The 13,702-nt window shown below is 40.1% G+C and overlaps 1 protein-coding gene across 1 annotated transcript in view; it reads right to left on the bottom strand.

Moving 5' to 3' along the window:
* The window catches only part of LOC117482032 (complement C3-like), a 44,834-nt gene extending 31,594 nt beyond the window's left edge, over positions 1-13,240 (bottom strand). The window contains exons 1-17 of the mRNA XM_034129993.1: positions 13,141-13,240; positions 11,959-11,976; positions 11,843-11,878; positions 11,477-11,515; positions 9,196-9,385; positions 8,421-8,586; positions 7,903-7,973; positions 7,504-7,595; positions 7,330-7,412; positions 7,123-7,210; positions 5,611-5,713; positions 5,268-5,382; positions 2,761-2,876; positions 2,458-2,601; positions 1,563-1,778; positions 1,210-1,410; positions 463-618 (exon numbers count right to left, since the gene is read on the bottom strand). Coding sequence (XP_033985884.1) covers positions 463-618; positions 1,210-1,410; positions 1,563-1,778; positions 2,458-2,601; positions 2,761-2,876; positions 5,268-5,382; positions 5,611-5,713; positions 7,123-7,210; positions 7,330-7,412; positions 7,504-7,595; positions 7,903-7,973; positions 8,421-8,586; positions 9,196-9,385; positions 11,477-11,515; positions 11,843-11,878; positions 11,959-11,976; positions 13,141-13,214 — 1,908 coding nt within the window. The 5' untranslated portion in view covers positions 13,215-13,240. The remainder of the gene's footprint in view (positions 1-462; positions 619-1,209; positions 1,411-1,562; positions 1,779-2,457; positions 2,602-2,760; positions 2,877-5,267; positions 5,383-5,610; positions 5,714-7,122; positions 7,211-7,329; positions 7,413-7,503; positions 7,596-7,902; positions 7,974-8,420; positions 8,587-9,195; positions 9,386-11,476; positions 11,516-11,842; positions 11,879-11,958; positions 11,977-13,140) is intronic.
* Positions 13,241-13,702: the final 462 nt, after the last annotated feature.

The following is a 13,702-nucleotide window of genomic DNA, read 5'->3' as shown; positions in this document are numbered from 1 at the left end:
AGCAGCCCGGCCCGGCACCCGCGTTTTGTTTTCTTCTTGCGTCTCTCAGGTAGAACAGCAACAGGTAGCCATGGTGAATCTCCATTGTCTGTCGGAGGGTTATTTTTGTCCACGAAGTTTCGCAATTGAAGAAGTTCCTCTCTGCTATATTGTATGGCAGAGTAGGTGCGGTCGGCTAGCATGTTGCGAACCATGTTAAAAGTAAAACGGCAAAAGTCAAATAAATATGTACAAAATACGAAAATGGGCAAAGTTGGATAGGAGTACAAAGACGATGCGGCCATCTTCACCGGCGCATCATTTCCTTTGCCATTTCCTTTTCCTTTGCCTTACTCTCTGTATTTATAATGTGTATAACACACTTTCTCCCTAAAAAACACAAAGACACACACAGACACACACACACACACACACACACACACACACACACACACACACACACACACACACACACACACACACCTTCCCCTGTGTAAGTCTGTCCCTGTTGAGCAGAAACACAGCGTTGTCCACGGCCACCAGGTTGACCTTTGCCCCCGGGTCACCTCTGATCTTGAAACTAAAGCTCTTTCCAGGCGTGTAGTCTTGACCTACGCCGTCGACCGGCCCGACATTCAGCTGTAAGAGATAAACAAAAGAGTGAAAAACAGAATAAAATATCACATTCTCTGGATAGCTTGTCTTTCAAATAAGATCAGGATTTAAGATAAGATTGGCTTTGTTCCATACTTTTGTTATTGTCAACAAACCCCACAAAAAGAACAACATCAATATGTCTCCCAAACATTTCTGATTTCTTTACGCAGTCAGTGGGACTCAAACGCGTTGATTCCTGCTTAAGACTCAAATCTATAAAACGAGCTTCATTTTCTCAAAAGGCTCAGTATATCCCGGAACGTCAATGTTTAGAGACATATTCATTGTAACCATTCATGTTATTTTTGCCATTTCCATCTTGTTTGTTATCAGAATTGACACGAGATGTAGACCAAAGGACATTTTAAATCAACCAAAATTGTAAAATATATTTCTGTTTAAGTCTGTCCCTGTTAGGGCGACCTCTCTGGTTGCAAAAAGAAGTGTGATTGAATGGGAGGCTATAAGAAATGTACCCTTCCCGTTGATTTATTAACTCCGTAAACATTTTCCTGACTTGCATGTTAAAACGCTATAAGCTAAGACAACTCTGAGAGCGAGCCGATGACTCACCCCTCCAACGCAGGAATCTTCCACATCCACCCAGATGGAGTCCGGCACCACCTCCTCACTCCCATCCCAGGGGATACTGTAGAACGCCACAAAGCGGAAAGAGGGCATCATCTCCGGGGTGACATGAAGGTTGACGCTGGTGATCAGCTGATCTGCCACATCCACACGCTCAGCAACAATGATTTTGCCTTTATTCAGCACCTATTGTTTTGAGGAGAAATCCATGATCATCACGTTTTATTTTCTTAGTTTTTTTACGATTTTGTTGCTGAAGGTTCTACTTGTACTTCCTGATTTCCATGTGTATTGGAAACGTGCTGTAATGGATTTGTAATTATGTGTTCTTGTCTCACCAGGTAGGTGATGTGTGTGATGTATTGTCTGTATGTCGGGTCTGCAACACTGATGCTCATCTTCAGGGACAGTCTGTGTCCAACAGACACTGTGTTGGGCCCTGTGGAGATGTACAGGTAGTTCTGATTAAGGCTACTAAAGGCGGCGAACGGCTGAACAGTGATCTGTTGTTTGGCCTGCTGCTCTGGTCTGAGTCCAGCCTGCACGGTCTCAGCCTGGGAAGCAGAAGGAAAACAAAATAAAGTGTGAGATTTTGCTTTTGACAATCCTTAAGGTAGCCTTACTGGCTTTTTGCTCAGGGGGTAGGTTGCCGTCTACCAATCAGAGTATCAGAGGTTCGATCCACAGCCAATGCACGTTCCTTAGGCAAGATACCTAAACCCAAAATTGCTCACATATGCATGTCAACGGTATTGAAGTATGTGCTGCTTTACATTAAAGTGTCAGCTAAATCACTTGTCATGTAAAGAGAACCAAGCATTGTTCGAAAAAAAGATTGTTTAATGCGTTAGATTGCACGAATAGCCAATATGTATCTCAGGGGTCAATAACGATAATAACGTCTATTATTACAATGACAAAATAATGTCTTTAAAATATGCGCTTTTCCAGGATTTGCACATTTAGAAAAATAACCTAAAGTAATCCGCCAACTACGACTGCACATAAAGACTATCTTGATTATTGTTTAGAAAACAACTAGATTGAGATTATTAATAATCAGTAGAAAGTAGCTTGTTTAATCCAAAACCAAAAGTAAATGTGCTGTCATCTAAAGCAAAAGCAAAACCTTCACATCGCATTTTTCACTAGAGCAGTTTTGTCTATAGATTAATGATTAATAATGTAAAGATAAGCTGGGTCAAGGCTCTGTGAGAATGCAGTCGTACTCACAGTGATGGTTTGTGCGCGTTGTTGTGGAGGCATGTTGACGGTGGCTCTGGTGGTGCCGGAGGACACAACCAAGGGCGTGTCTAGAAATGTCATTTTGACTATGACGTTTCTGGCTGGAGAACCGTCATGTTGGCTCACTTGGATCTGACATTTTTGGGGGAAAATGGACCTCTGTGAGTACAGTTTTCCACCAAGGATTTGACCCAAGACACAGAGGATCCACTTGTGGTGTTTCATTTTACTGCACAAAAACAAAAGTCCAGTTTTAGCAAAGTGATCATAGACACAGAAGATGGTCCTTACTGTGACGTCCAAGGGCAGGCCCGGCTTGAAGTACTTTGGTACGTCTTTGAAGGATATGGCATACGGAGACTCCACAATTTTAATGCCAGTCTTTTCTGCTTCAACCAAATCACTGCCTGTAAAGGAGGAAACTCTGGGTCTTAAATAACAATAACCACAAACTTGGATACTTTCAGGAACCCAGACTCAAGTTTCCCCTGTGAGATGTATACTTTTTTATACCATGTTCAGAGTTGGGTGTAACGCGTTACAAAGTAACGGAGTAGTGTAACGCATTACTTTTATAATTCAGTAATCACACTACAGTTACTAACATTGCCCCGACACGCGTTACTTCGTTACTTTTATAAAATCAGTCATAATCACACTGACAGACAAGAGGGGTTTCCGCCGCAGGTTTATATGTACGTAATCTGCGCGACTTGCGCGTCCACATCTCCACGTGCAGTGCTGCATAAACATGGCAGAGTCAGCGATAACTTTCGAGGGGTGGAGGTATGCCCATTATTTTGAGTTTGTCCGAAGAATAGACAGGAATGTGACAGTGAGGTGCAAACTGTGTCCAGGCCAGAAGCTGTTATACACTGCTGCAAACACCACGTCAAATCTCAACAAACACCTGCAAAGAACACATGCTAAGGTGAAGCTAATAGCTAAGGACCGGATCCCCGAACCCAGAGTGAGGATGTTGTGAGTGCGCCGCCGCCGACTCCGAAGCGGCACAAATTAGAATTTGGAGGACCGGTAACCAAAGCAGAGATGGACAGGCTTGTAGCATCCTTCATAGTAGAGGTAATGTTGCCCATTTGCACAGTGGAATCACCATCGCATCGTTCAGAGATGTACTGCGCAAAATACAGATAGCAGGAGACAGAGGACAGCCATAGTCAGAGCTATCTGGATCAGTCTTATGCGACAATGGAAACTGAACTAAAAAGAACATTTGAAACTTTAGCAGTCTGCGTGATCTGCCTGTAGGGAGGGGCGGGCCGGCCCTGCGAGTAAAGTAACGAGTAAAGTAACGAGTAAAGTAACAAGTTACTTTATGTAGAGAGTAACGAAGTAGTGTAATATATTACTTTTTTTTAGTAACAACCCCATCTCTGACCATGTTATACCACTCTTTGTTGTCTTAAGGTAAACTTGATCCCTTTTTAATGTCACATTGTTTGCTTGAGTTATTGGATGTGGAGAGTTTTAATAACTGGTAGTCTTTTGTCAAATTCAGCTAATGTCTCCTCATATCAAACCTAAAGCAACAAATCGGTCTATCTGTATTGGCTGTGGAATCCCAGTCAGATCAGATTGGGTGTGTTTTTGGGTGCAGTCCTGATGAGGGTGGGGTTCCAAGTGTTTACTGCAACCACTACTAGATCCTGCTTGCCAGAGGCATCATGTGTTACAGGGGAGTGGGCATGATTCAGCTGTCAGTCCTGATCCAGTCATGGAGCTGGAGGAAACATCTAATGTGATCTAGAGTTCTGTGTTGGCTGGATGAGACTCAAAGGTGGAGTCAATCGTCCACTCGGAGGCGTGTACAATAGCACTTTTGCTTCCATTTCTGGAAGCACCTAGACAGACTAGGGATCCAACGATAAAACACGCAACATGTGATATCGGTACCCAGACGGTGTCATTTGGAAGACATTGGAGTTGGACGTCACAACATCTTCTGTGGATGGGTCCTACCTAGAGGATGAAAGAGCCACCTACCAATTCCCCTGCCATGCCTCTTTGTCTCATCGCCTGGGCATGACGACCACTTCTATACTTTATTAACTGAGTTGGAGAACCCACTTGCAGTCTGAGGCGAGGCTAATGAGTTCATTGGTCCAAAAAAAGAGTTTCTTATTCCTGTGTCCAGAGGAAAAAGGTAGTAAGATCTGATTGCACACTGGTGACACCTTGAACAGATTCCATCTAACACACAATGTGCTGGCCAGCGAGATGGATGACAAGGACGATGACCTTGGGATATTCAAAGGGCCCGTTGAAGGTCTTGGCCACTTTAAGGTATCTTAAGTAGGAGGTTAGATAATAATAATAAAATAAAAAGTCAGTCTAAGTGAGACTTATCTGGTGAAGGGGATTTGTTTTGGTATTGTGTTCAAATATCTTTCCCCAGAAGGGCAGAATTCATCTTCAACTGGACTTTTGCTTTTGACCTTTAAAACTAACTCATCACTCTTTTTGTAAAATGCCCCAAATTTTTCAAAAGCCTGAGTCACGGGGAAGAGTTAACATTTTGATGACGTGATTTTGTCCACATGGCTAAAGGTCAGGTTGCAACTCACCAAAGTATCGATCTGTCCTTTATGCTGAAAAAACAAACTCTACATTGCGACATTTCGGAGAGTTTAGTCTTACTAGTCTGTGGTGCGACAGGAACAATGCAAACACAACAATAACACTGCACAACACATTTAGTTTTTGTCTCTTAGAAAGATACATTTTATGGACGGGAAATGATTAGTCACAGGGTTGACTTTCTGACATGAGGTGCTGACCTGACTTGGTGAGCACTGAGGCCTTCACATACACAGAGCTGCCCACAAGAGATCCGATGTTGGGGTGAGCTCTCTTGAGCTCCTCGATACTCAGTTTGACCACTCCTCCGTCCAGCTGCAGGAAAAGAAGAATACAGAAAGTAAATCATCGGATTTCTAGTTTACTATAACTTCGGATTTCTCCAGAAAGGAATTGACCGCCTCCAACACCAATGTTTGCCACGTACACAGTTTAGTAGGGATATTGTCTTTTATCAGATTAATAGCAAGAAAGTGAATATGTTTTCCATGTGTATGTAGTCAGTGACAGCAGCCTAGTATTTCAGATTAAGCAGTGACTCACATCTGTCACTTGCTTCACTGCAGGCAACCTCCTCATCTCTTGGTTGATCTTCACTCCAAACACCACATAGGCCGTGCCCTGGACCGGCTCCCCATACAGGTATCTGAGACACAACGATCACACAATAGGAAGTCTTCATACTTCATATTTTTGAATAGACCTGAACATTTGGGAGGAATATCCTTATGTCATCAGATATCCTTATAAACAAGGTTCATGTGTATGTTCCTGTGTTTTAGTATGAGGATCGATTGCCCTTGCACAACGGGAAGTCAATAGTGAGCACTTAATATTTGCGTATATATTCGAGAATCCCTATATCTTCATCAGATATAATAATAAACAAGGTTCTTGTGTATGTTCCTGTGGTTTAGTATGAGAATAATGCATGTAAACTTCTGAATTATTATTAAATAATTAAAAACTTGGACTCCCATTTCTCCCCCTTTCACACAGCCCCGACTCATCTCTGCAATTGTCTCAAAAGACACATTTATTGAAAACAGATAGATGTAATAATTTCCAAATTTCATGTTTTTATTCAATAAAATATCTTGCCTCAGTCTATTTGTTGGCGTTCAGAGATATGGTTTAACCTGTTAAGCCCTGAGCCTGTTTTTCAGGTCTCAGGCTCGAAAATGACATTCCCAGAACAAATGACCATATCTTCCCTTCTAAAAGGGTTAAATTAATAATCTTTTTTCTCAAAGTAATGATAAACCTGTGAGTTGGATGTAGAAAAGTCAGAATCAATAAAGATGTTTTTTATTTTAAAGAAAATTCAGATTGAACATAGTAAAAAACTGTAAATTATAGTGTCCGTCCAAAGATTATTTTGTATTTATAGTGAAAACTACCCTTGGATGATGGGTTAGTGGACTAAAAGCTTTAGGAATATAATAAGTACCCTGTATCAAGATTGATGCAAAACAAATGACATTTGACCTTTTTAGAGAGATTTAGCACAAAAAAAACACTTCTGGGGTCATTTGGGTGGATTTTCCATATCTCTGGCCCCCTTGCTCGATGTTGATGGTTGACACCTCTTTCTGACCGTTAGAGCCAATAGAATCGAAGGCGGATTTCCCCACACACACACATGGTAAAAAAAAAAGATGGGGGCTTCGCGCATGCAGTTTTGCATCAGAGTGAACCTATCTCTAGCTTTGACATCTGGAAACGGAAAAGCAGTTTTATTGCTTATGGATTATCAGAAATCATTTCAAAGGGAAACAGACACATTGAATTAACCTATGGATTAACTTAAGCAGCGTTTTTATCGTTTTAATGCCATTGAATACCACTTTTGACCAGACTACAACACAGGTAAGCCATGTTAGCGTTTTTACCTACCTCGCGCCACATGTTTTGATGTCTTTTTTTGTTTATAAAGTCGCGAGTTCGTATCATTGAGTGATAATGTATGTACCCATCGATTCTGTGTCATCCCACGATGTGAATCGATGTGTTGGATGTGCAGTGTGTGTGTGTGTGTGTGTGTGTTAGACAAACCTGGCCCAGATCTCTACTTCCAGTTCAGTATCGTCCAGGTCGAGGAAGGACTTTCTGGGCGTCAGAGTAACATTAAAGGCAGGAAGCACTGAAACACAACACGCCATAACAATGCTACATTATACCTCAACCGAAAAGTGATATTCAGAGATGGAAAGATGTGATGCCTAAAGGAAAAAAACATACGTCTTGTTTAAGTTGACCTACCATATTTCTTCACCTGGAACTGGGAGGTGAAGGTGTTCTGTTCCCAGTGGTCAAATTTTGCAATCACTGTCCATTGTCCTTCACTGCCGAAGTAAAACAATGTATAAATGATAAACACCTAAGTTCACATAAAGTGGAAGGTGTTAAAATATTTAATAATAATTAGGCTTTTACTTGACAATTTCTGAGAGAGGAAACGTGTCAGCAAAAACGCCATCAAAAGCTTGGATCCTGGAGACCTGTTTAACCACAACACCGTCGGGATTCTGAAACACACACACACACACACAGATTCACAAACAAAATAACATAGATTGAGCTAAAAAACAGCATATGGCTAAAACAATATCAAAACCTGTTGAGTTGCCAAAGCATTGCACCAGGTAGAACATCTTAAGATTCACTTTTTTTTACATCCCATTTCAACATCTATACTTACACTTTACATAAACCAGGGCTGCAAAAATTATAATTTTCATAATCAATTCATCTACTAAGCTTTTAGACTGTAATATAGTTTTAAAAAATGCACCTTAACGCACCAAGGTAATGGTCTTGTTTTTATTTGTTTACCTGGATATCTATTGTGACGGAGCTGTTAAAGGCCTTAAAAGTTGGTGAGGACGTGAACGCTCTGAAACGAACTGGAAAGGAATAGAGACAGAAATCAGCCTAAAAAACACCCAAAATAAAATATTCACTATATGTACAGCAGCCTTTATTAGCATTATTAATATAACTGCTCCTCATACATCTCCTGCTGCTATTACAAGTTACACTACCACTATATCCATAACAAAAAAGTGGATTAAACTACAGCATCTTTTTGCTGGAAAGAAAATATGTTTTAATCTAATCCAATGCAAACCTTCTGCATCAAACAGAAGCAGCAGTTTCATCGCACATTCTACGTTACATTGCGGTAATGTTATTTATTATTGTATTATATGTCTTTATTAAACAAGGACCATGCATAAAAAGACATACATCTCAAAAATAGAAGAGATGCTACATGCCAGATTATAGATAAAATAAATTCCAATATTATTATGATACATTTGGATTGTTTTATCAGTGTCTCCTGCTCTCACCAGTATCTCCAGGTTTATAGATGGGCTTGTCTGTCTGGATGAAGATGTATCCAGAGTGAAAGGACACCATCAGTATCTTCTCCATCGTGTGGTGGCCAACAAAATCCACCTTCAGATGAACAAACTTGTTCTTCTTTTCTTCACGTTCCAAGCCATTCGAGGAGAGCTGGGGGAGAATTACATTTAACCAGTTATTGTTGTTTTTTATTCCATGTTGCTTTCCAAATGTACTTACTTTTGTTATATGTGTGCAGGAGTGCCATGGTGAGTTTTATTTTCTAAGTATAGGTGGTTAAGACAAGTGAGTTTTTGCACTCATGTCTTGTACGAGCCATAAACTTAGTTTATTATATACGTTTTATTTTTATTTTATTGTTTAATATGTCTTGCTTTATTAGTATACATGGCCTACAGATATTATTTGTTGAATATTTATCTACTCACCTTAGTTGTTTACGCGCCTGAATATATTTGTTGACACCCCTTGGTCTTCTATTTGCTATATTATGTCTGTTTATGGGGAAGGGGTTGGTTTTAAACGAGGGAAGCTAAACCAGTTCAACCAGACACATTCAGTAGGAGAGATGTATGGTGAAAATGGAAAATAAATGGATTCATCTTGACAAATGCATTATTGTTCTGGATTATTTGTGCGCTGAAATCACACCCCTGTATGTTGGAATGTTAGCTGTGTATATATATGTATGTTGGCTGCTCTAGAAACTTCTAAGCCACTACATGTGTCTTTGAACTTGACATTTTGATTAATTGTTACCTGAAGAGTTTTGAGAGTGTGATATCCATTTTCCAGATTCAGTGTGACGGAGTCCTGCAGGAGCGTGGTGGTCTTACTGAAGTCGATGATGGAGATGGAGACAGTGACGGGGGAGGACAGACCTTCTGCCTGGAGGAAGATGTTCTCCTGGCTGTCTGTCCTCAGCAGGTCTGGAGCTAGCACAGTAAACCTGCAGGAAAACTTTCATGAATGAGGCGGAGGCTGCCACAACTTTAAAGAGGCCCTATTATGCTTGTTCTGTCTTTCCTGTCGTGTGTTCTCTAGGTTTTTGTACATGTAAATGGTCTGCAAAGGCTAAATTAGAGCAGACTGGGCTCTGGTTTCAGACAGAGGGTGAAAAGAGGTGCTGCAGCACAGGCAGTATGAGAAAAATAAAGAGCTTTTTGAACATTAAAGCATGGAGACATGTCCCAGTAGAGACACTACATACTGATATACACCTGAACATCAGCAGGAGAGGACTCTTTAAAGTAGAGACACTACATACTGATATACACCTGAACATCAGCAGGAGAGGACTCTTTAAAGTAGAGACACTACATACTGATATGAAGCTGAACATCAGCAGGAGAGGACTCTTTAAAGTAGAGACACTACAAACTGATATACACCTGGACATCAGAAGGAGAGGACTCTTTAAAGTAGAGACACTACAAACTGATACACCTGAACATCAGCAGGAGAGGACTCTTTAAAGTAGAGACGCTACATACTGATATACACCTGAACATCAGCAGGAGAGGACTCTTTAAAGTAGAGGAGCTACATATTGATATACACCTGAACATCAGCAGGAGAGGACTCTTTAAAGTAGAGACACTACATACTGATATGAAGCTGAACATCAGCAGGAGAGGACTCTTTAAAGTAGAGACACTACAAACTGATATACACCTGGACATCAGAAGGAGAGGACTCTTTAAAGTAGAGACACTACAAACTGATATACACCTGAACATCAGCAGGAGAGGACTCTTTAAAGTAGAGACGCTACATACTGATATACACCTGAACATCAGCAGGAGAGGACTCTTTAAAGTAGAGGAGCTACATATTGATATACACCTGAACATCAGCAGGAGAGGACTCTTTAAAGTAGAGACACTACATACTGATATACACCTGAACATCAGCAGGAGAGGACTCTTTAAAGTAGAGACGCTACATACTGATATACACCTGAACATCAGCAGGAGAGGAATCTTTAAAGTAGAGGAGCTACATATTGATATACACCTGAACATCAGCAGGAGAGGACTCTTTAAAGTAGAGACACTACATACTGATATGAAGCTGAACATCAGCAGCAGAGGACTCTTTAAAGTAGAGACACTACAAACTGATATACACCTGGACATCAGAAGGAGAGGACTCTTTAAAGTAGAGACACTACAAACTGATATACACCTGAACATCAGCAGGAGAGGACTCTTTAAAGTAGAGACACTACATACTGATATGAAGCTGAACATCAGCAGGAGAGGACTCTTTAAAGTAGAGACACTACAAACTGATATACACCTGGACATCAGAAGGAGAGGACTCTTTAAAGTAGAGACACTACAAACTGATATGATAACAGCATGATAACATACAATGATTGTAATTATACGAATCCTAGAAAAATATCTGTCATTTATTATGATGCTTACAGGAACATTTAATAAAATCTGTCAGAAATACTAACAAAAATGGTGTTAGGTTTGTACATGTCCAATGTACACACTCATCATACTTCATGGCATAACGTGGATAATTATCCAGTCAGTGAACAGCAGATCAGATCATATCATTTGAGATATGTGGAGAATAATCACTTTTTAATAAGAATAATAATAATGCCTTAAAAATGTATATTCACTTTAATTTAAATATCTATATCTTTGTGTGGTCCCTTCCACATTGCTACTATTCATACTTTAAGAAATAACATTCATACAAATATTTTAACAGTTATGTAAATTAAATCAATTCCATTTAAATGTTTCATTAGGTGTCAGGTCAGAATTGGACTTTGATATCTGACCCTGAATACGGCTACTACTTTTACGTTACTTTTGCTGTTGCATATCCACCATAAACCACTAACAATAACACTTAAATGTCTTCAATTGTTACAGAAAGATAACAGAAATTCCAAGAAAGAAAGCCAAGAAAGAGAGTGGATCTCAGAAGTGAATACAAACGCTGCAAATCCTGCGAAAGTCGTTCAAATGTAACCCAATCATGTTTTGGACACACTGTCCTATGGCAACCGTACCTTGGTTCAGAACTGACTGTGACCTTTAGGTTTGGTCTCCTTAAAAAAACAAAACAGAATCAATATTATTGTTATTCATGACACAACTCTGCAAAATGAGGCAAAACAATTATGAATGTGTGGTATTATAACATGGCAATGTCAGTCATATGGTATCAAAACAAGGAGAGGGGGAATGGAGACATTTATAGGAAATTACAGTGTCATTCAAACACCAGCGATGATTGTATTTAATTAATGTTTTAATTAATTTGTTTTTTTTATTGATTTCCATTGATACAGAGTTTAATTAAACACATTTCCCTTCTAAATTTAAAATATTATACTACATGTTGTTTTCTGTTAAGTATAGCTTTAGTTACTTACTCGTGGAGTTCCCAGAAAGAATCTACAGGTGTAAATCTGGGGAGCAGTTTCAGAAATTATAACTTGTCAGAGACAGAGGTTAAAACTTAACATTTGATCTCTGTGCAAACACTTACCTGTCCCTCCACCTGGGTCTGTACAGAGGACAGACACATTAGTTAGAGAGGAAACATAGCTTTAAATATATCCTCTTTACAGTCAGCAGAAAACCAGCGATGGAAATCAGAATCAGAAATCCTTTATTTGCTTTTCCCACAGTAGTTCATGAGAACTTTAGTTCATGAGAGCTCTTTAGTTCTGATGAACTAAAGCAGATCGCGTTCACACCAAAATGAGTTCCTGGGGGTGGATTAGGCAAATGAGCCGCTGACGTCACTTCTTCTTCTTCTGCTTTGGGTTTACTGGCAGGCCGCAAACAACTTCACGGCGAGTACAGTAGGTGGCGGTATGCACCTTAAAGTTGCAATTCGCCAAAAAACCGAGAGAAGAAGAAGAAGAAAAAAAAAACTTCCGCTTCCGCTGTATGCTTCTGTTTACCTTCCGACCTCAGACACGGTATGGAGTTGACGTTTTGGTGGTCGTGTTATACAGCTTCGTAGCTGAGTTATTTAAGCCAATAACTCAGCCACAATAGAAATGCTGAGTTTCTTCGCGTCCTCCGAGTAAATCGCCAGAAGCGCCGAGACATCCTAATCAATTCCACCGCTCCGATGATTTATTTAGTGTTGCTATAATAACTGCTTTCACAAAAGTAATCTCTTTGGGTACGCTGCCCGAAGCGAGCAAATACAATGGCCGCTTTAAAAAAAAATTCAGAGTCAAACGGGCGTGGTTTGCATTCCGCACAGCCAATAAGACGTACGAACTATTTTCTCCCACAACATTCCCTGCTCTCTAGCAGGGACTGAAAAGCGGGTCGGACGAACTAATTTGAGCTACTTTAGTTCCTGGGGCTTTTTGGTGTGAACGCAAATATATCGTAGTTCTGATGAACTATTGTGGGAAAAGTACTCCAAAGTACTCCGGTGTGAACTCACCTATTGACAAACTAGATTGCTCTTATAATAATCCATAATAATATAATACTGTGAAAATATCCTTTCTGCTTAACAGGTACTTTTACTTTTGATACTTGAAGTACATTTATCTGATTATATTTCTGGACTTAATATTATTCTGAAAAGGGCCATTGTGCCGAGTACTTTTTGTACTTTAAGTATATTTTGATGCTAAAAAATGTTTAAATCAGGAATTTTACTGAGTATTTAAGACAATAATATTTTAACTTTGAGACATACCTTCTTGGAACATTTCCGTCGGAGCTGCAGAGAAGCAAGAGAAATAAAAAGTTGGGAAGCGTCCAGCGAGCCATGGTGACTGACTGGAAGCCTCAGTGGACTGTGACCACAGACAGACTGTTGACTACTTTAAACACACACACACACACACACACACACACACACACACACACACACACACACACACACACACACACACACACACACACACACACACACACACACACACACACACACACACACACACACACACACACAGGGTCTCTAATCAATACGAGTGACACACTAAGTACGACCACTTTTCGCAGTCTTCTCACTCTGCAGTTACAATAACAAACATAGAAATGAAAGCAGTCATACTGTAGCAGCAAAGAGAAGATTAAAAAATAGAAGGTACTAGTTTAATGAACTTTAAATGTACACATTTACAAAGGGATAGGAGGTCCATGGTGTGTGTCTTCACAGTTATTGTGAACAACAGGTTGCCCATCACTGTGGCTTTAGCGCAGGCGCCATGGGAATTGTAGTCCTTTCTAGTGCGTTGACTACAGACGTCACAATT

This window comes from Trematomus bernacchii, unplaced genomic scaffold (genome assembly GCF_902827165.1).
Source record: "Trematomus bernacchii unplaced genomic scaffold, fTreBer1.1, whole genome shotgun sequence".
Taxonomy (NCBI): Eukaryota; Metazoa; Chordata; class Actinopteri; order Perciformes; family Nototheniidae; genus Trematomus; species Trematomus bernacchii.
This window is presented reverse-complemented; position numbering and strand designations above follow the sequence as displayed.